General features: G+C 39.5%; 1 protein-coding gene across 7 annotated transcripts in view; it reads right to left on the reverse strand.

Annotated features, from left to right (window-relative positions):
- The window catches only part of GRIP1 (glutamate receptor interacting protein 1), a 643,653-nt gene that overhangs the window by 38,775 nt on the left and 581,331 nt on the right, over positions 1-23,547 (reverse strand). For all 7 annotated transcript variants that reach the window (XM_037007170.2, XM_037007167.2, XM_037007164.2 and 4 more), the window contains 5 exons: positions 16,565-16,634; positions 14,826-14,971; positions 4,151-4,295; positions 1,867-2,006; positions 1,521-1,715 (listed from right to left, as the gene is read on the reverse strand). In XM_037007170.2, the coding sequence (XP_036863065.2) occupies positions 1,521-1,715; positions 1,867-2,006; positions 4,151-4,295; positions 14,826-14,971; positions 16,565-16,634 (696 nt within the window). The remainder of the gene's footprint in view (positions 1-1,520; positions 1,716-1,866; positions 2,007-4,150; positions 4,296-14,825; positions 14,972-16,564; positions 16,635-23,547) is intronic.

A 23,547-nucleotide genomic window follows, 5' to 3' on the forward strand; every position in this document is an offset into this window, starting at 1 on the left:
ATGACGTGGAAAAATTAACTGCCAGATAGATAAAAGCTCTAATTCCACAACGTTCCAACATCATCTCTAACAAGTATCCATTTGACAAGTTTGAAATACCATTTCTTTTCGTTTTTCTCCAGTCTTCATGGGATATAACAGAGTAACACAGACAAAGGTAAGCTGAAAGAAGAAATCTAGAACCACAAACACAGCAAACTGGATCCAGACTCTCCAAAAAAGTAGGTCACTAAATCACAAAGCGACCCTCACAGCTAAACGTGCGTTCTCCACACTGTTTGTTTATGTACTTTAGTCCCTGACTGACTTAATTCCAGAGCAGAAAAAGGAGATGGGGGCTGGATGTTATACAACATGTTCAAGAGAAAAAAAAGCTTTATTTTTTTTTACATACACCAAAATTTAATTCCTCATCCCCATCACTGGATATTTTTGTTTCACTAATATTTCAACATTATAAACAATGCCTAAAACAACATCTTTGTACCTCTGTCTCTGGTGTAATTGTTTCCTTAGGATGAAGTGCTAGAAATGGACTTGCACGGTATAAGAGATTATGAGCATTTACAAGGCTTTACGACATTGTCTATAAATTGTATCTGTTGATCATGCTGCCAGATTCCACTGCACAGCCAGTGCCCAGCCTATGGCTTTCAGTCCAGGTAAAGGTGCCTAGGATGCCCCAATCAGTACTTCTGCCCAGTCTGTTGGCCTTTAAGCAGTTGAGCAGCTGAGGTATGACCTGGAGCTCAAATATTCTCTTGGTACCACAGGGTCTACCTGAAATATGCTTTTTTTGAGGGATTTTCTTCAGCAAAGATCCAGATGCAGGCAATCCCATTTATGATCTCAGGCAACAGAAACACACACTTCTCTTTTGATGCTATATAACATTGGAAGGAAGCAGACTTTTAAAAGAAGCTTTTAGTTTATGTTCTGTGTTAGTCTAACACTTTTTCTGTGTGTTCATAATCTGCTGGTGAGGTTTAGCTTTTAATATAGGCTATACTTCTTCGTGTGAAGACAAATCTACTATATACTTTTATATTTGTAATTACAACTCTAATAATGAGTATTTGGGGAAACGTGTACAAGTTTCTATTAAAAGCCAGGAGGGGGCAGGAATAAATGGGGTCACAAATCATCAGCTAATCTCTTAAGCACTTCAGCACTCTCCAGTCCATCTCTGTAGAAAGCTTGCTAAAAAAGTAAGACAATGGGGCCTTTTTTCAGTGGACCACCTTATTGTATGGTTTGCTCCATATTGATCTGAGCTCTTAAGGACAAGCTCTGAATTGAACACTTGGACATCAATGGGGCCTGCCAGTGTTGGATAAGGGTTTGCGACTATCAGCGTTAAGAAGGAAGAAATGTAAGGCAAACACACACAGTGTGTTCAGTGTAGTTGCTCTGACGCAGACACAAGTGAAAAAAATAGTATACTTTTCATGGAGCAGAGAGTAGATCTTAGACAGGCTTCAACCCCGATGAGTCCTCTGTTCCAGAAGGCTAGGACATACCTTGATTCCCATAGCTGGCGTCTGTCCCAGAGCCATCCCACGAATCCACAGCACTGTCCACACTGGGCACGGTGGAGGGGTACACGTCGGCTAGCTTGCCTGGTTTCTGCGCTGCACAGGGGTCCTCCTCCACATCTCCCAAGTCACTCAAGTGGCTGGGAATAGGGAATTTCTTGGGACTTGATGCTGATGGGGCTATAAAGATGGGAAAGGAATTTAAGTCTGAGGGTATATTTAAATAAAAAGATATTCAAAGACTCCTTGGCCAGAGGCATTTCCCTGGAAATATACACATAGGGAAAGAAATGCACTGGAAATCTTTAATTGGGGTGTTCGACTCACTCACCATCTGTCTGCTTCTTAATTTTCAAGGTGACAGTCTCTCCTGCCATCTGTAACAAATGGATGGCTTCGCTCAGAGGCTTCCCTTTCAAGCTGCTACTGTTGATGGCTAGGATTCGGTCCCCTATGTGGATTGCGCCAGTTCTGAAACACCAAATAATAATAGGAGAGGTAGAAATAATTCCAGCATGCTACTAAATATAAATTCTCTGACATCCTTTATATATTCATAACAATGGAAATATGGTGAGGGTTTCTGGAAAACACTTCTAGCTTTCTCCTGGGCAATGTTACAACTGCATCTGTTGTGAATTACTTTTCGTTTCAAATAAAATTAGAAAAATTGTTTTAATTAGTATTTAAAATAGACTTGGGTGCTTTAAAATTCTAAAAAAGCTGAGTCATTTGGTAACCCTCCTAAAAATTCCCAGGGAAATGGACAATGTTGGAATAATGGAATAAATGGAATGATGTTTAGCCTGGAGCATTCCTTCTTTCTACAGATCTAAAATGTGGAACATAATCATTACCCCAGATCACCAGAAATGAGACTCAGAGAAATGGGGACATACACCGGACCCTGGGGTAGCCTCCTATTGGTAATTCCAAGGCCTGGAAGAGACTGAATCCAGGAACCAATTTGTGGTACGTTTGAATCCAATTCTGTCACCTTCCAGCTGTGTGAACTATTTATTTTAACCCCTCTGGGTGGCAGTTTCCTAATCACTAAAACAGGGATAAATCATCTCATGGGGGAGCCAAGACAGTTAAATAGAAAAACATATGTTAAAGGCTTAGCATGCTGCTTGAAATGTGGAAAAAGACAGTTAATTTATTGATCAATAAACTAATAAACCTTTTGCTTTTTCCCATCTCTTCCCATCCTTACCCAATTCTGGACTAGCAGATTAGAATTTATGATTCTGATGGTCACCATATCTGCCTTTGTTTGGAAGAACTGGGTGGGGAAGTAGACCCATAGAAGTTAAATTCAGACTTCTAACTCAGATCTCTCTGCCTGGGTTGAAGGCTGTAGAGAGGGACTTCCCCGTGCTAACCTCCTATTGTACTGAATCACTTTAAATACAGGGAGTGAAGAATTAGCCCAACTCACAGGGCTGCTTGTGAATGAGTGCTCTGGCCACAGCTTGCTTTGGGGGCAGTGGGCAATAGTCACTGGGTACCCCAGGAGACACTGTGGCATTGAGGAGCTAGCTCCTTATCAACTCCACCAACTCATCTACTCACAAGGAATTCTTTTCTCCTGGAAAAAAAAATTCACTTGATTCTTTCATAAAGAACAACCATTAACCATATATGTTGTAAGCCACAGAACACTTGACCAGCAGGTTGCTGAATCAGATCAATATTTATCTTTTCTTGTTGTCTCCCTAACAGAGATATCTAGGGCCATCTTTCTAACAGAGAAACCTCACAATGGAGGATGCCCAAAGAATACTCTATCATAAGTGTCTCAGTTGATATCAGAATATGAAATTCCAACAAAGAAACCCTTTTTGAGCTGCCTCTGTGCCACCATTGGACAGATGAAGATGTTGGATGAGCTGCTTTCCAAGGTACCTTGCAGCTCCAAAATTCTACTATGCTGTGTCTCTAGTTTGCAAACCATTGTCTTCAAGTGGCAGCATGAATGATGTGTGTGCACTCCTGAGCTAGGTTACTGAAGGAAAGATCTGGTTATGAGGTTTGGAATATGCCCCACAGCACGTCTCAGAAAGAAACACAGTTCAGTGAGGGGCTGGGGTGGGGGTGCATCATTGCCACAAGAACAAACGGGCATTACATATCACAAGATAACCAGCGGGGGGTCTCTACATTTTGTTTCCCAGACTCTGAAGACAAAGCCTGTGTCATCCCCTGCAGGAAACCCAGCCACGGAGCCCAGTACCTGTCAGGTATTAGAGGCTCAGTAAATGTTTGCTAAATTGAATTGGACAAGCCTTTTCACCTCCCTGAACTCTAGTCTCCTCCTCTCAAAATAGACACAGTATAAATCTACCCCCAGTTGACTGTGGTCAGTTCATACATTTCTGGAGAGTAACATCAATGCCAAACCTGACATCTTTTACTGCCTGTAAGATGCTCCTCAAAGTCAAGTTGGAGTTCTGCCTGGGAGTTCCCAAGCTCTAAAATCAATCCTTTGTACAGATTTGAAAAAGCTGACAGATAACCAAGCAGAAGAGGAGAGCATGGTTTTATGTGTTTTTATGTGAGGATGGAAACCTATCTCATACACAGGTAACTGTGGCAGTTCCTTCAAGTTTTACCTTTCTGCTAATCCTCCTTTTGTGAGGCTTGAAATGATTATAGGATCAAATGGCTCTTCAGTTCCTGAAATTGTGATGCCAAGGGGCCCCCCATAGCGCTTTAGCTCCACAGTGTAAATGATTGCTCCGGAACTTTCCTGCTCATCTGCAATAAATGCCAAGGGGACATATTTGGTTTCTTGGGAAAAAGCAAAGTTATAAGACACATATATTCACACAGAAAGCCAAAACATCATCATCAAAGCATTATGTCTCAGAAAATAATCACACAGGGAAGTAGCATTTCCTTGGTAGGATATTACATCCTAATACAGGGGTGTAGTGGTCATCAGTGCCTGGTGACTGGTGTCTTAAACCTGTGAGTGATCCACCCAGCTGGTGCTGCACACCCTTTACACTGCATCCATGCCCAGCACAGTGCTTGCCCAGCGTTTTGTAAGTGGGCCACAAATACCTGTGGAATGAGCACATGGCTGAGGAGGCAATACGGGGGGGAGAGAGAATCATGCAGTGACAAAGACACTGGGCTACCCAATCCCTATTTTCAGGCTTTACAAGCAAGAGAACTTTCAATACAGGAAAATTCATTTTACCGAGGGCTGGAGCAAACTTTAACATATGCATGGGCAAGTGGAGCTTAAAAAGGCTGGCTTAGAAATCTAGAATCCCGTAAATATCATTCCACTGATTGTGTCTTAAAACATGAATCCTATGGAATAGCTCACAGATATTAAAGCAGAGGTTTGAATTGATTCTCTCTCTTCTATTCTTGAGATTAAGAATAATGTAATGAGGCTGCCACACTGTCATGCACTAATTGTCACTATTTAACATGAATATGAAGGAGTATGGGACACCTTCAAATTTGTTGGGTGTTTTGACTGTGTCCAGAATGGCAAAAATCAAGTCTCAGAATTCAAAAGGTTTTATTTGCTTATGACATGCTTAAAATGCTTGAGCATTTCTTGTTTTATTCCTTGGGCCTGGGAACAATTAATGAAAGCTGTTTCATATCTGTACCTAAGGATACAATGAAATGGTCCAGTAGCTACTTTAAGAAAACAGCCAGCTTTTACATAGTGAAGCATTAACACATTCACATCTGTGCAATGAACAGCTGTTCATTTATGACATGAAACCCTAAAATAAGGAGGAAAAGAAAAGCTTGAATTAACAACTCAATTATGTGTGTGTGCAGTGAATAATTATGAAGAATATAAAATGAAAGGTCTACAGAGTAATGTAGGAAGCGATGCATCCTCTCCTGCCAGCTTCACTCTAGCCATAGACTGGGAGTTCTGGAACGTAGCCTCACCTCCACTTTCTCAATCTCTACTCCTGCTAAGCTCCACACACAGAGAATTAAAGCCCAATTGCCATGCACTACAATGCTTAAAGGAACATCATGGAGTATAAAAATCTTCAATGTTGATTCAAATTTATATTGGCAGCTGAGAAGCCTCCACATTAAGCCTCCAATAGCTCTTTTGATGGTTCACAAACTTCTTCCAGGTTTCTACTTAAGTTGTAGCCAACAGGCTGATGATGGTCTGCTAAGGAGCTGCTAAGAGAAGCACCATGATACAGGGCAACCAACGAAGGGAGGCAGAGGGCACACGCCTACATTTTTCTACACTGTGAGAGATTGTCACCCTTCAGAGCTGGTTTTGACATAAATGAATAGAGCATTATTGGACAGAGTACACGGACTTTGTAGACTGTGCCACCACCTATATTCTGGATAAAATTACAGGTGAGTCATTTGATTAGTAAACCTTGGCATAATTAAATATTTGCTACTGCCAGGCACCAGCATGTAATTACCACTGGCCATTCAACATGGTACATATGCCAGGGGAAAGACCCTCACCCTGTATTGTTCTCCCTTAACAGGACAAGCATGAGCTCTACCTTGTCAATGCACAGTGATCATTTGGGATTTGGCCATCAGCTCTCTATGGGAGTTGGGAGATGGGATAGCTAGCTGCCCAGTACCTGAAACCCAGCTGCCCAGAACCAGGGAATCTATGGCAAGCTTCAGTTGAAACTTCAGTCCAAATTAAATCAACCACTGGTCCATGGGAGCTGAGCTTGGGTACAGTCCCACTCACTGGGAGAAGGGAGAGAAACTGGTTCTAGTCAGCTCATCCTTTAGGTAACCCAGAGTGAGTGCCCTGTGTTATTTTTGGACAATTCTGCAAATTGTACCACAAAGATGCCAACACCAGAAATGGAGTAAAAGGGTTTGGGAGAGTTTCAGGCCTACTTATGCAGGGACACTTTTAATGAGGCATCTTAGGACACATAGTAACTAGAAGACAACTGTTAAGGCACTCAAGAGTTTACATAATGATGGAGATGCAAATATGAAAAATGGCACTATCTATTGTTTTCCTTCATAATCAAGTAAAATGATTTATTTTCAAAAGATGGAGACTACAGATACATTCTGCTGAAGACTCTCTTTTCAATACATGACCCCCCTGCAAAAATCTCTAGTTAATGAAGTTCATCAATTATGACTATTATCATAGTTGATTTTATATCATTAGTCGAACAGATTTAAAATTTTTCCTAAATACTATTACATAATCATTGCATGAGCTTAAAAAAAAATTGTTAGGCTAATGAAAGTGTGGTTAGCCTGGTGCAATGCAAACAGGTTACTCTATAAAATGGGAATAATGATGCCTGAAAAATGGCAGAATCTTAAGAAGGACATTTTCCTGTGACTCTGTTGAGGTAGAAACCATAAGAAATGCTGTTCCATTTAAGTTATGACAGAAATGGAAGCTTATTTCTGATTTCTTCAACAAATTGTCAAAAATGCAAAAAAATTTGGGAGATGTAAGAGACATTACAAGCAAAAGCAATGAATAGACATGTGTGCATCCTAGTTAAAACCAAACTCTTTTAAAAATGTGTCCATCCATGGTGTGGGGGATCATGGGGAGAACAGTGTAGCACAGAGAAGGGATATAGTGGATCTCTGGCAACTTGCTGCACTGATGGACAGTGACTGCACTGGGGTGTGGGTGGGGACTTGATAATATGGGTAAATGTAGTAACCACATTATTTTTTCATGTGGAACCTTCATAAGAGTGTATATCAATCATACCTTAATAAAAAACTAAAAGAAAAATGTGTCCATCTTTTACTTACCGATCTAGCTATCAATCACCTCTCTATACATGCATATGAAAATCAGGGAAATCAGAATATTGAGTGAATATATGATGATATTAAGAATTATTGTTAATATTTCAAACTGGTGATATTTACTTGTATATTTTAAGGAAGTACAGTCTAGGGATACATTAACAATTTTTCTAAGAAGTAATGATATATTTGGAATTTCTCCAAAATAATTTAGTATGTGGGTGTTGTGGAGAAATTAGGTGTGAGTATAGCTGAAGCAAGATTGATCCCAAGTTAATAATTGTTGATGCTATGTGACCTAAGATGGCTCATCACATCATCTTTCTCTAGTTTTTAAAATATATTTGAAGTTGTCAGAAAATATTTTTTAAAAGAAAATATATTAATTCTTTAATTAAAATAATTAATTCCCTTAAGCCCTCTGTGGATGCCTTTGAGTACACAGATATTAAATTAGTTTGGCTTCCTTTCATAAACGATAATGGTGACGGCTGCCTGTACACTGTCTCATTCAGACCCTGTGGCCCATCTGCTCGCAAGGCAAGGTTCCCAGACCCTCCCACTGCCACTTGCTCTAGCGGCTGCCCCACCTGGGCTCTGCTGCTTTTCACAGCAATGGTTTCTTCCTAAATTGCTTTTCTGCTTGGGAGTCAGCCTTTGCCTCTCTCCCACATCTATTTTCACCAGAGCTGCCAACATATAATTCCTTCCCTTTTCTTCCCATAATATTTTTAAAGCATACATCGGAATATGCTACTCTCTTAAAGCTTTTCATTAGTTCCCCAATTCCTTAAGAATAAAATACAACCCCTTTTCAGGAGCTGAGCTGGAGTGTGTGCCCAGTGGATCACACCATTCTCCCCGATCCCAATCCAATCTCCCAGCTTCTCTCATTGAACCACCTGCAGTTCCTTAAAAAGCACACTTCCAATGGCTTTTAACCTTGTGCATGTTACTCCCTGTGCACAAACATCTTTTGTCCCCTGGAGAATTCTCACTGTAACTCTAAAATTTGGCTCAGGTATCTTCTCTTTCAGGAAGGTTCCTGGCTCCTCGGCTGGGGCAGAGCTCTCTATGAAATCCCACAGTTTCTGTGTAGTTTCTGTGTTCTCAACTTCTTATTCTAATTCTTAATGCCCTCATCAAGGACAAAAATTAAATTAAATTTAAACTCTCCCTAAAAAGAGAAATTAAGTCTTAAGGAATAAGAAGATTCAGTCAGGTAGGGTTGAGCTTTGCAGGGCTACAAACCATTGTAATGTAACAGCTAAGATTCTTTGCTTCCCAGGAACCAATTTTTGCCCCCATCAAGAATGCATGTTCTAGTACATACTTTTCACTCTGTTTTAATTATCTCTTTACTTGCCTCCTCCATTAGAATAGGATCACCTTGACAACAGATTTTTATCTTTGTAGCCCCAGAGCCTAGGACTATATCCAGCACCAAGGAGACTTTGGCAAATGCCTAAGCAAACAAGCAAAAAAGGTAAATGAAAGTTAGCATGCAGTCACTGGCTTTGAAGGAAGAGGTCTCTAAGAAGCTTTGTGAGCCGTCCTCTCTGCTACTCTAAGGCCTAGTTTCCTTCCTCAAGGTGATACAAACCCATCTGGCTCATTCAAAGAGCAAGAATAAGACCTGGGCTGCTACCATGGGAATCATGAAACCTAGAACATCCTCCCTCCACAGTTCCAAGAGCGCCTGAGTCAGCTTCAGGCTACACTTCCATTCCATCCGCTCTTCCGGGCGTTAGCCCAACTGGCAGCTGTAAGGCCTTGCAGCTTAGGAGGAGGGTGATAATTGCCACTGATGCTCAGACCACTTTGAAGGTGGAAGCCATCCAAGATACCCTCTCCGTGAAGCTGCTCCGGCTTAGAAAGGAGCAACTGGAGTGTTTAACCAGAAGCAGAAACTTTCTGAGAAGGAAAAATGCAGGATCACCAGTAAGTTTCAAAGTAAGCTCGAACAGATGTTAATGATATTATAAGCAGCTTTTATATCACAACAGAAGGTTTACAACTTTTAGTGAAAGACATGAAAGAGGGCCAGCCTACTTGTTTGTTCTGCTCAGCTCTAGTTAAGAAAATTAATGGGACCACAGAGCAGATGCAAAATTGCAGCATTACTTATCTGCTATGTTATTTTCAGGCTTCTTGAGTGCCGCCTATTTAACAAAATGAACACTATCTGGCTTGAATCCATAATGGCAGCTGCTTCTGTGGCCAAATAGGAGGCTTGGATTTGGGAGACAGCCTTTGGAATGCATAAATGTACAGGTCAATCAAAGTTCACTTCAACTAAAAGTGATGGAATTCATTTCACAGAGTATAGCTACATTTCTTGGAGGTGGACAGGTCTGGGAAAAGAAACATTTATAACAATACCACCTACAGCTCCCTCATGCTTGTGTGGTCCTTTTACTTGACCACATCAAAATAATGTACTAACAGAGTTTCAAGGAGTTGTTGACTGCTTACGAGTAGAATTTGGATTTATTTATGGAAGTGATCATTTATAAGTCTCCAAGATAGGTTGCTTGCAACAGTGCTTCTCAAAGTGAGGTCTTGGCACTAGTGACTTCGCATTATTTGAGAACATGTTAGAAATACAAATTCTCAGCTCCACCCCAGGCCTGTAGGAGTCTGAAATTCTAGAAGAGAGGGGCCCACTACCTGTGTTTTAACAAGCCCTCTGGGTGACTTTGATGCTGACTCCCAGCTTGAAAGCCATTACTTTGAGATTGAGGATGAAAAAAGAGTACTTAAAAAAATTAAAGTCCATCATAGGCTCTTCTTGCAGCCAGCCTCTTGCCAAAACAACTCCTACCACTGATCCTGGCAGAAGCAGAATCATTTTGGTTGCTTGTTGTGGGTAAAATTGCAGTATTTCCAGAATCTCTGGCCTGGCCTTGGTGTATCTCCATATCAATAGGTATTCCCAGGGGGTGGAGAGCAGTAGCCCATCTCCGTATCAATAGGTAATTATGAGGGCTGAGGGCTAGTGAGGGCATATCTGGACTGGTGAGGTTGGGTGGGGTCCCTTCTTCTGCAGCTGGGTCACAAGAGACATGAGAGAGCAGAAGTGGATGACTGCTTGTAAGAGATAAATGGGTTTCTGTCACTTATTTCTCCCTTCTACTGACTTCGGTTTCAAAGATATTTTGCCCCAGGAATTTTCCCCCTGGAGTCACACTTGTGATGGGGCATCTCTGCTTCTTCAAACTAGATTTGAGGGGTGCAAATAACTCACCTTGGTTAACACTGATGAAGTAAAAAACATATGAAAGCCCAAATCATTAAAGGGCAGATTTAACTGGTACTAAGGCTGCATTTCTATAAACGCTGTTTAATGTGTAAGGGTAATTTGCTTTGGACGGGACAAGTTGCAACTTAGAGAAACCTAATTCTCTATACAGATTAGAGCCTGTGAAGGTAAAATACTAAATTTATGGTCTGTACAAAAGTACTGTATATTAGAAGTAAGGTGCTCTAAATCAAGAGAGAAATCATTAGCAGCTGTATATTTGATTGGCACAAAGGCAGAAATACAATGCAGACCCTTAGACATTGTTTAGGACAGATTTGGAAGCCTCTATCTGTTTCTTCCAACAACTCCCCCAAATTCTCTACTCTCTTGTTTCAGGGCTCCTCTTCAGATCTCCAGGTTCTCCTCTTCATTTACATGGATGTAGAAGCAAAACAAAACATTTTATTTCAGGACAGTTCTTTATCTCTTTGGGGATCTGGGGTTGAGTGACAGACATCATTCTGGAGCCTTGGACCCAGGCAAGCACCATTTGGCTCTAGCTGATTTATGTGCCTGTAGTAATGAAAGATGACAAATACAAAAGCTCCTGAAGGCAGAATGGTCGCTGAATATGGGGGTGGGTACCCTATAATCCCCAATGTTCTGAAAGATTTGGCCATCATAAAATAAAGCTAAAATTAATTTTAAAACATCTAGTAATAGGCTGTTGGTAGTCAGCATTAATTGGGCCTCAGTAAGTGCCAAACATTGCTGAAGTTTTAATTATATTAGCTCTTTTGATCCTTAAAACAGCCATGTGAGGTGGGCATGAAGTGGACATTTATCGATGAGTAAACTGATGCTCAGAGAAGTTAAAGTTCTCACGGCTCCCAGCTTATCAGCTGTAAAGCCGGTCTAGTGTTCTCATCATGTCATTCTTGCTTTCCCTGGCCTGGGTTAGAAACAGTCAATTCAGATTCTCTTGAATGCCTCATTCAATACTTCGGGAAACAGTGCAGATGGAAGATGCGCTTAGATTCTGAAGCAATGTCTGTTAAGCCCCTTGCCATATTGCTAGCTTAGGAAATTAAGTTTTATCAAGTATGATTATAAATTTCTGTAACTGATGAGGAAACAAGGATGTAGAGGAACAGACAATTAAAGAAAGAAATGGAGGACTCCTGGAGTACAAAATGTCTGGTGTTAGTAGGAGCAATATTTCAGGGAGTGGACAATATATGCTGAATATTATTATTCTAACATATCAAGACAAAGAATGGCAACAATTCAAACCACCAGTTTAATTTCAGATTAAATACAGTACCAGACTTCCCAAATCAGTGACTGCTGTAATGATGAACATTTATTTCCCACTCACTTATGTCTTGATGAGAGATCAGAACAAATGTGGGGAAAGGCATTTCAGGATGTAATAACAGTAAAAATAGCCCCCACTTATTGAATACTGCTTGTGCCAGTAAATATCACTCTCAACAAGTTACAACAGCTTCCCGAAATGGGTATTATGTACACATTACTGAAAATGGAACTCAAGCTCAGACAGTCTGAGTAACTTGCCCAAGTTTGCACAGCTCAGATGTGGTAGAGCTGGACGTTAAACTCAGGTCTGATTTTAAAGTGTGTGCTCTTTATGACTACAAATTTTGCCTATAGAACTAATCTATAACCAGGTTTTTCATTTTGAATATATTCACCGCCCACCCCACCCCACTGACCTGATCTGATTTAAAAAAAATCAGTTACTCAAGTTATATTCTCATGGGAAAAGGGTATATAGAAATGCTCACATCCTTCCAAATCAATGATCAGGTGATAACTTTCAAAGAGTGGTCTGTTATAAAAACATGTCTGAAGGAGTATTATATTTTTCTGTGCCAATTTGAGAAAATCTGATTTGGGTAAATATGTCTCTCACACCTATGTTTACAGAATTAGTTTGGTTAGGGGCATAGTTTTCAAAGGAAGGATTTAGGATTTTAAAAATAGGACCTTTTAAAATTTTTAAATAAAATTAATAAAATAAACTTTAATAAGCATATTAGGCAGAAGGTTTGTAGGGGGTAAGGCCTGCAGGGCAACAAAGGAGCCAAAAGAAAGCAACCCAGAGTAAGATCTGGCCTTCCTAGTGCTCAGCTGTTTCTGCAACTCCTCCCAGTATCTGCACTGCCAGGCTTTGGAACTGGGAACATCCCCAGCTGTGAGCACCATACATATTCATCTCTGGCTTGTTGTTTTCATTCTGCAAGGAAGGTGGCTGAGATCTGTTTAGCTTGGCATATCATGCAAAATGGGTTTCTCCACAGAGGTCTGCCTCTTCACTAGGGCAGAGCCCAAACTGATGCTGGAAGCTTTATCCCTCTTTTGATATAAATCCCCAAAAGTGCAATGGAAGCATGCTTCTAGAGAGGAATACAAATGTTGGTACAGAAAATCAGCTGCTTGGGAAGTCATGAGTAGAAACCTATGTATATTTCTAAATGTTGGTTATAAAATATATTTGGATATAATCATCCCAACCAGCTGTACTGATGGATGTAACTACCACCTTGTTTTGATTTTCAATAGGAATCATAAACATATGGCCTGACATGACCACAAACACTGGATCTAAATGGTTTGACTACAGGACATCCAGAACCTTGACAATAACTCATTATTGGCTGGGATGAAACTATATGCAATCGAATGCCGACCAATCTCCATTTAACCAATTTACTGGATAATTGTGGCAGTCCACCCTCTTTGTAAAATATGCTGACGAATGCCATAGAATGTTCCAGAGTAATAGGTTTCTCTCTAGAACACCTGTGAACCTCTGTTCCTGCCACTGAGTTGTAAGCTTAAAAATTTACAGTTAATTATGTTTATTTCCAGGACTGCTTATGACAGTTTTACTTGTAATTGTGTAATTGAATGAATCTCACACAATCTATGAAATGTGAATATAATGGTTCTATGAGAACAAAATCAAATGTTTTGGAAAGATTCGTTAAGAGGGAGTCTCATTAGGCAAAAAGCAGCTATTAACTACCTAGAGGAAAATCTTGAAAACATTAGGGAAATAAAAATCTACATGGAGTAAGCATTCAGATTGCTTTAAATTCTTTAAGTTCTCCCTGTATTAAAATAAAAATGAAACCAAAACTGGAAATCATAAACTGTATATTCTGGGTATGGTTTAGGCAAATAAAGGAACTCATAAGTATAATCAGCAGAATGACATGCATAAGAAAGATTGTTCAATCATAAGATTGGCAAAATCTTATATTAAATGTTTGTGTTATGGATATATATCGCTTTCTATAATTCCCCATATTAGCTGGCTCTTTCTATTAATTGACTTTTTTCAGTTAGCTCTGGGTTCTTATCCTAATCAGAGAAAAGGGCTTCTACTGCAGGGCTACTAAGATTGTGTTCCTTGGCCATATCAGCATGACTAGGAAGTTGGTTAGAAATGCAGAGCCGCCGGCCCCATGTGGGGTTAGTGTCCAGGAAGTGTGTTTTAACAAGCTCTGCGGGTGATTTTTGAGGCCTATTGAAGTTTTGAGAAGCACTGTGCCACTCACTGTATGACTATTACTGGCAGCACTAAAAATGGATACAGCCCTTTTAGAAGGCAGCTTGGAACAAGACTCATCAGTAATCATGGCAATTTCCCTTTTATTCTGACTCAGCGGAATATTTCCTAAGTCAATAATTCAAAATAAGAAGAAAAGCTGAACTAAGATATCCAGGCATAAAGATATCCATGATTGTACTATATAGATAGTACAATAATGAAACAATTGGAAGCAGTCTAAGGAAGAAGAGAAGAATAGTATAAATAAATTACAGGCTGTAAATAAAAATGATAGTAAGGGTTTGTAAAAGGCAATGTATTTATAAGTTAAGTAAAAACCATAATATACATGATGGTTATAATTATGTATAGAAATATCAACTAGAAAATGACTAGTTCCATTGTGTTAGGGTGATATTGGTGATAATTTAGTTTTCATACTTAAAAATTATTTTAACACAGTTGTAATAATGATTACATAATGAAAATATCTTATTACATCATTTAAAAATACCACTACTTAAAATTCATACTACACTCTCAATGCACAATTTGAAGACCCTTTTGACTACGTAGAACACTGCTACAATGCCACTAGCCAGCTGTCGTATGTAAAACATCAAGATCTAATAAGTTCTGTAACAGATGGGCAGTTAGAAAAATCAGTCTTAACTAAGGAGGCTGTCAATACCTGAATTATCTTCATCTTTGCGGATTTTGAGCTTCACCAGATCTTCACACTGCTGGAGGATCTGAACAGCATCTTCCATGGCACAGTTGTCCAGCCGGATGTTATCTATTGCAAGTAATTTATCCCCAAGTTCCAGGGTTCCAGTTCTATTAGTAAATATATAGCAACACATGATTCATGATGAGCACTTAACTAGGCTATTTAAGAGGCAGTAAGCATAATGTAGCATTATGGTAGTTTTTAGAGAAAAAGAGGTCCTTCAGTTGTTTTTAAATTGCATTTTATTGACAAATTTCTTTTGTCCGGTCTTATTTTGGATGGTGCCATGACATTAAATTTTACAGAGTATTAAAACATATTTTCTTATGCTTTCTTCAGTTAGACCAGGACAACTGTATCAGCTTCACTCAGGAATTCTAAGTTGCTTGGGAGGGAGGTAATGGGCTGGGGTTTACAGTGAGGAAGTGAGGGCAGTCAAGGTGGGATAGACTAAGTGGAAGTCTGAGTCTTGGTGTCTCTTCTAGTCCCAGCTGCACCAGGAAATTCATTGTGGCCTCAGGAGGGACGAAGGTAAATCTGACGCTACCTATCTGGAAAGTGGCCATTGAGAGTCTAATACTGTGGACTGCTGCAGTTCTGCTGAAAGTTTTTAAGGTACATCACGAAATGAGAAAAATAATGAGAGTGTACATGCATTTGTATATGCATAGATGCACGCACACACACATATTTTTAAGGAAGGTTACAATTTGGTAAGAGCTATCCTCTATGCATTATGTCTGTGTCACATTGCTTATTACTTCCCAGTGTCCATTCTCTCCTTCTTTCTTCTGGGTCACCCCCTAAAGATGCATGCCCTAGACTCTCTCAGCAGAGAGCCACCTCCCCTCTATGGCTATTACAATGACTGAGCAAGTTGGGGTATGGCACAGCTCCTTCCCTGGCTCGGCACTGCCCACCTATCTCCCAAGTGTTGTATGAGAGACACACTTCTGTCTTGTTTGACAGCCACTTTGTTTACAAGTCTTTTTGTTACAGCATCTGAGCCTATACCTATATACCTAAACTCATACACCATCCTTCCTACTTTTTGAGTGTTAGAATATTTTCTTAACGAAATGACTGTGATACGGAGAAGACAATGGCTCTATAATATCTTGAAATGACTGTGATAATAGATGGGATCTATTTTTATAAAAAGCCCTTAATTGGAAAATAAAAAGGTTAATAGTCTTATAGTAGTATTATTATTAGTATTAGAAATAGTAACCAGAAATATTTTTGATTTGTGTGATCAAAAATTTGATATTCCCTGATTCTGATGGTATGAGGACCTAAACATTGGGAGACATAAACACTGTTTAAGATTCAGGACGTTCAGGCATCTAGGAAAGCTTCCCATAAGCTGACATCTTTATGGGTGGTGTTGTTACTGGGGCCACTTTTTTAGCTGGAAACTAAAGGACAGAAGACAATCAGTGAAGGGGAGTTTATGTTGGATTCACGAAAGACCCTGTCACACTTTCAGGTGACTTTTTTCTGTACAAATAAACTGACATGAGGGGAGAGATCTACACAGCAATGACAATAGGGATGTCAAAAATGATTGATTAGAGGTGGCTGTCTGGAAAATACTGAACCATAATCCATTAACAAGGTCTGCCTTGGGTGTGGAAGGGGTCATTTCTGTCTTAATTAAGAAACGCCTTGGAATGAACCAGAAAATCCATTTTCCTTACCTGTGTGCCACACTGCCTTTCTTGATATCTGATATAACAAGGGGGTCTCCTGGTTTTCTACTGGATGGTGCTGTAGTAATAAAGATACAATAGGTACATCTTTATACCCATGATTCATCCTGTACATTTCTTTACATTATTGTACATTTTCCATGTTATAACAACTGTTAATGCAGGTTTGTATGCAAAGCCAAGGTGATCAGCAGATGAATCAGAAAATGTGCACATGACATCTTGATATAAAATGTTTGCATGTATAAGTATTTACAAACTTATAGAACTAAAGCAGTCATTTTAAGTTTGTAATTAGAGAAAACAATTGGAGGGCTGTTCATCAGGTTTCAGTCTGTTTCTATCTGTGATTCTCAAGAAAGAGATGAAGAATGGATCCCCCAAGAGGAGAGCATTTAAAGTAAGTAGGGGCTCCCCTGTGTGGGATTCATATGTGATCGCTTCTCCCACCCCTTCCTTCACTTCTTGTGAGGAGACATCCCTCTTTGTGGGACTGTCCCATATTACATACACTAGTGTGCTGGGTGGGAAAGTGGATGAGAATCACTGATTTAAAGGGTTTTTTTTCCCAGAAGGAAATCTTTTGATCAATTGTAAATCTTAAAATTTTGCTCACAAATTCATCCTTAGAATGCTCTGAAATGTTCTGGAATGTAACTATTTTCTTGACAAAGGTAAATATTGGTGCTACTTAATTATATTTTTATACAAATTTATGTTTTAACTGTGCACACATAACTTTTGATCAGTTTACAGATAAACTATTCTCCTGAACAGTGGTCAGTTCGGGGCTTTTAAATTCTTTCTTTTGAGAAATATTTCCATTTGATGAGGATAAAAAGGAATTAGTAGTGAATCTACTTAGATTTAATCCTGAAAATGAAGTACAGTCCATGTAAGTACAAAAATATCATCTTGACCTAGAAAGTCTAAATTTACTTTAGGAGCTCAATAATTAAAATGAATTGTGCCAACATTTGTTAAAAAAACAATTTGCCTCTGAGAGGAGATGCTTTGCCAACATGAAGCCTGGAGTGATTTTCTCTTAAGGATCATTAAAAGGCCCCTAAAGTAAAATTTTATTATATAAACAGTCTGATCAACCCATAATAATCATAGAAGTATATTATATCCCATAATCCCATGTGAATCCCAGGAAAATGTTTATGCACAAGAACAGATGGTTTAATATCTCAACACAACACTGAAAGAAAAAGCAAACACATATACCCACACCTTACCCACTGTCTAAATTAGTCCATAGTAAATGGTAATGGGACTTCATTGAATCATTATTCTTAGCGTCTAGCAAAGAATGCAAAAACAGTCTAATTCACTACAACTCATTCATATTTGAAACCTCCAGTCAATGATTTGATATATTTCCTCTAGGGAAATAGACAAATCTAGCATTTTTACTCATGTCACATTTCTGCACTGCAATTGTTCTGGGCATAGGGTGCAGAAATAAAAATTTCATTATTAACAGCAAACAGAACTTTTCTAGCATCTGTCAATGAATTTACACAATATTTTGCTATGCTGTAGTAACCATCACAGAGCACTCAGTGTTTCCCTTGGTGTTTAAAAAAATCTAGTTCCACTTAAATTGCCAGAAACAAAGCAACACTTAGAGGCAACAAAATACATCAAACCCATCTGTGTCGGCTTTGCAACAGAGAAGAGCACTGTGACCTCTTGCACAAATCCACACAGCTGTGCAGAGAGGTCTGCAACTCCTTAGGGTCTACAGACATGGAGCGGGGCCATTCTCATGCTCATTAGATTCTTCTCTTTCCTCTTTAACCAAGTCCATACCTGAGGCTCGAAAGGTTCATCAGGGTGGATGCCCACTGGAGTGATGATGTTAAACCCAGAAGTGGGTGCCAATCAGTCTGAGCTCCTGACACTGTCACTACCATTCCTGCCAGGCATGTTAAACGGGGCCATGAATGCCCGGAGGCTCAGTCATGGCTTGCACACCTTAGCACCATATTTTAATTATCAACTAGCTGAGAACTCACAAACTAAGCATGTTTTGCTTGACTTGTAGTCCTTTAAAAAAAACATTAAATTAGTTGCCAACCTTTAAAAATCAGTAAATTTCATATAGATGTATAGTTTCTTTTAAAAAATTAGGGAGACAATATGGTACAATGATTAAGAGCTGGAACTTGGTCAAAATGCTTGTGTCCTAAATCCTGGCTCTACCACTTCTTAGCCATGTGCACTTGAAACCATCTTTAGGCCCCTTAGCTTCCTGGTTGGCAAGATGATGATGAAGAAGAGTAGTAGTGCTTATCACATGGAGGTTTCCTTGGTAAGGACTGAGTCTTGGCATGTGAAGTCATTGGACCAGTGCACATTGAATGCAGCACACGAGTGTTTATTGCTATTACGATTATCCAGCAACACTGGACGCACTTGCCCACCCTCTGCTTAGATGGCATCTTCAGACTTCTGTGGGCCACTGTCCTCCCTGGATGGGTCTCACTCACTGACTTACCTCACTCCTGAGGGTTTCCAACTTTGTGACCCTTTGAAGGAGAAAACACTTGTGCCCAGTGCTTTGAGTGTGAATGTAGTTCTGCAAAGAAGCATTCATTTAACACCTATTTATTAAACACCAACAGTGAGCAAGGCACCTTGGCTACATGTCATAGAGGGGGAGGCTATGCTAAATGTGTCAAGAGCGTAGCTTAGAAAAGAAACAAATGGTTAGTAGGTTCTGAAAAAGTAAAAAAGCAGATACAAGGGCTTGACATCTCAATATAAACTGGTCAAATGTACAAAACTGAAAGTCTGGCAAGAGAAACAACAATGATGCAACATCCCATGTTAAAGGATATGTATGAAACTTAAAATACTGCTTCTGGCCTACTTATGTGAAATACTTTTAATTCAAACTCCTCACTTGTGTCTCCAGTGTTAATTATGTTTGTTGTTACCAGAGTTGCATCCTGAGTCATCTACAAGCTTTTTCAAAACTCATCATCATCATGCCTTTCACAGATGTCACTGGAAACTCTATCCCAAATCACAAGTACTCATTTACACAACGTTATGATGATTGGTATTTCCATGCTGCCCACAGCTATACATTCTTGATCCTCACAAGGACACTACTTTCTATATTGCTTTCAAACATCTCCTTTTTATTTAAATCAAAATTATGCATGCACGCAATTGAGGAGTCCTAAGTTCTACAAGAGCAGACCTTTTCCTGCTTCCCCAGATGCATTTTTTGGCTGTTTTTATGTTGCTAAATAACACCCAACTGTTATTACTTATTTTTCAGTGTTAAGTTATTAGCTTTCTAGTATGAACGATGAGGAGTTTATTCTCTTCCACCCTGTGTATATTCATGTATATTTCTAGTTCCCTCCATCCTTCTCCCAATAAAGATTTGTCTCACATTTTTAATATTTGGTATTTACTTTACTGTGACTATGAAAACAGCTTTTGCAGACAAGTCATGTAGCATACCATGATTACCTGCCTTTCCTGAAGGGTATATTTTCCCTGTAGTTATCTGTTGTCTTGATGTGTTTGCTTAGTTTTCTTGTGTTTATCATAAATTTATCTCCTCAAATTTCCTAGGTTATGAAAATCTCCTCTCAATATGTTAGGTCATAGCAGGAATCTGATCAGACGTTTACAGTCTGTCTGGACTATGTGCTTCCTAGGGTTGCTACACAGACAGCTCTGGGAACTTCCTTCCCGCAAACCCTGGGAACCCAGCAGTTCTCAGGAATTTAATTAAACAGGGAAGCCATGAGGCTAAGGTGGCTATGGAAACAAACAAAAATCTAAGCGTGTAAATGCCTCAAGTTTACAAAATCAGAAGTTAGCTGAGGACAGCCAGTCACAGTCAACTGGGCTTTAAGCTATAGCCAATCAATAATTTCCTTTCTTTGCTTCTGCTCTTTGCCCTGGCTTCTGTAGGTGGAGTGCTTCTAATCACTTCAAGTTTGGCACTCATTTGAATCTGTTTTTGCACAAATAAACTCTTAAAAATTTTAAGATGCTTCAGTTTATCTTTAAACGCTGCTCTCTTGCAGCCTTGGAGCCCTTGCTTTTGGAACCCAACTGTCCCTCTTTCAGACTTTCTCTTGGTGGCACCCATTCTCCAGTAGCTTCCTGGGGAAGAGTATATGGGAGGAGAGTTTTTTGAGGTCTTGCATCTCAAAAGAAAAAAACGTCTTTTTTTATCTTCACATTTGATGGACAGCTTGGCTATGGAGAATTCTATGGGTGGAGAATTTGCTAGGCTGGAAATCCTTCAGAATTTTGAAAGCGCTCTTCCATTTCTTTGTAGCTTCTGGAGTTGCTGTTGAGCAGCCTGATGCCATTCTGATTATTGGGTTATTGTTTGCATTCTGATAGGTTGTATGAAAACTCACTCTACCCCCAGACACTGGAAGCCTGTAGGACTGCCTTTTTTGTCCCAGTGTTTTCAGATCTTATGATGACACGTCTTGGGGTGGGTTTATTTTCATCCATGGCTCACAGATCCATCAGTTTGGAAACTTATATCCATCAATTCTAGGAAATTTTATGAAATTATGACTTTGGTGCTTTTTTCTCTCTTTCTGTAATGGTTGTTATCTGGATGTTGTACCATTTGGACTCATCCTTATAAATTCTTTTTTATTTCAGATGCATCATTTATTTGTTGTTTTGTTGTAGTTTCTGGAATTGTTACTCAGCTTTATTTTCTGATATGTTAATTGAATTTTTTTTGTTTCTGCCATGTTTTTGAGTTTCAAGAGCTCTTTGCTCCCTGTGTTATTTTGTAAAAATACAGTACTCACTTCCTCCAATGGATACAATATCTTATGTTGCTTTTGATATTGATTAGTTTTTCCATCTTAAGGTTATCTTTTTCTTGCATGGACTGTTTCTCTGCTTTTTTCCCCTTTGTTTCCAGTGACAGTCTTGCACATTAGATTCTTTCCTCATGTGTGCTGTTTTTTTTTTCTTAGCTGTCTGTTTACATTAAATAGCATGGCCCCAAAAAGCTTATTTGAAAGCTTGGTGCACTTGAGTGGGGCTAGTGGACTATGTTCTTTACTGTATAGTTCAAGCCAGGCTTTTTCTTTGTGTCAGATGGCTCTGATTCTGTCTCTTGCTTGAAGGGTATTAAGCCTAAATACTTGGCTTCTTTGAGCTTACTTTGGGAAGAAGAGAAGCGGTCCCAAATTTAGTGTGTATACTTTCACCTCATCTGTTCTTAGGACTGTACTGTTAGCCTCAGCTATGTTGTCCTAAACGAGAGACCCTCCACATCACACTTTCCAGAGAATAAGCGAGCTTCCGTCAGGGATGGGAGGGGTGCCTGGTTGCGCTGAGGACAGGAAGGTATCTAAGGGACTAATTCATTCTTAACAGACTTTCAACCAATGCTCTTGTTTTAGCACTACCATTGCTCTCACTTCCCAAAGTTTCTGATTCCACCAATACCTGGACCTGCAGGAGGTTCAGGATGCAAAACAGGCTCATTGTCAGCTTCCCTTCTGCTTCTTTAAATTCATCTCTCTCAATCTTCTTTGCCATTTCCAAATTTGGCTGCTGTTGTCTATTCTCTTCTTCCTTGTCTCCTTAGGGGTTCTTGTCTTTTGAAAAACCTCATACTGCCACTTTAAGATAGGGCATGGGGTGGTAGCAGAGCTCAAGGCATACATTCAAGCTATCATCTTTGGACCCCTTACATTTTAAAATCACTAGTCAGTCCTCACTGTCAGAGACTGGTTCTTAAAATGAACATGGATTCTTTTCCTCTCAAACATTTGTTGTAAGTGAAAGAAAATGACAGTCTCTGTCCTTTGTTTAAAAAACTTTGTTATTAGAAGACAGGTGAAATAGTTTGAATTTTGAAGCTAATTAAATGTGAATCAACAAAACATCCCAAGAATATTCTAATCATATCTATCATATCATGGAATTTACTCTGCTAATCAAAGTACGTTTTGCTCCAAGGGCCTGACAGAGTGTGCAAAGTACATTGAATGCACACACACACACACACACACACACACACAATCATTCAGTTTTACTTTAACTGTAGCCATATCCATAATACCTGGCAAATAGAACAAGTTATCTGATCTGAAATGCAGCAGTGAGTACAGTTTTTATTGCAAACTTGGCAAAAAACTTGAATCATTCTCTTCTAAATACACTTAAGACTTAAGGGGAAAATGACAGATTTATTGTACTTGTCATAGAGGCTGCTTTATGATTTTATATACATAAAAAAAAGCAAGCCTTTGTTCCTGCAAATAATTCAGTCACAGCTAAAAAGGAAGGCCAACAAATTAACTATACTCATAAAATGCTGTCTTTTGCTTTTCTGGTACAGGATCTGGGAAGGTCATCAATCAGATGGAGATAGAGGTGAGTGGTGGTGTGACAGCAAAGCCAGTGTTAAGTAGAACAGAATGGGTTTGAGTCCCTGTTTAGCCTTTATTAGCTCTGGGTCTCTGGGCAGGTTATCCAGCAAAGCCTTACTTTCCCTTCGGTAAAATGGGCATAGCTGTACAGGGCTGCTTTGAGGATTAAATGAGAAACCACATATAAATGGCTTAGTGCCATGCCGGGTGCAAAGTGTATACTCCTGCCAGTAAAAAAAAGAAAACCACCAAAGGAAAGGTCAGTATCAAAAGGTCTTTACTGACAAACTGCACACAACAGAGACAAGCTGGGTTCTTGGATGTGGAGGGCAGCTGGGCTACGCTGGAGGGTCTGCGCTCTGGCTTCTGACTGGTTGAGCTGTCAAAGCTTCTGGAGGCTGCTTCCAGTCCCAGCCCGCCTCCTTCTGCTAGGTCATTCTACTTTATTTGCTATAATAAATTACTCCATACGATAGCAATAACATCAATAAAAGTAATGCCTGATGCTAATGTGCTATGAATGCCTCATCAGGAACTTAAGAAAATTAGTCTAAAACTGCTCACCATGTCCCAAATCAG

Source organism: Manis javanica, chromosome 10 (assembly GCF_040802235.1).
Source record: "Manis javanica isolate MJ-LG chromosome 10, MJ_LKY, whole genome shotgun sequence".
NCBI lineage: Eukaryota > Metazoa > Chordata > Mammalia > Pholidota > Manidae > Manis > Manis javanica.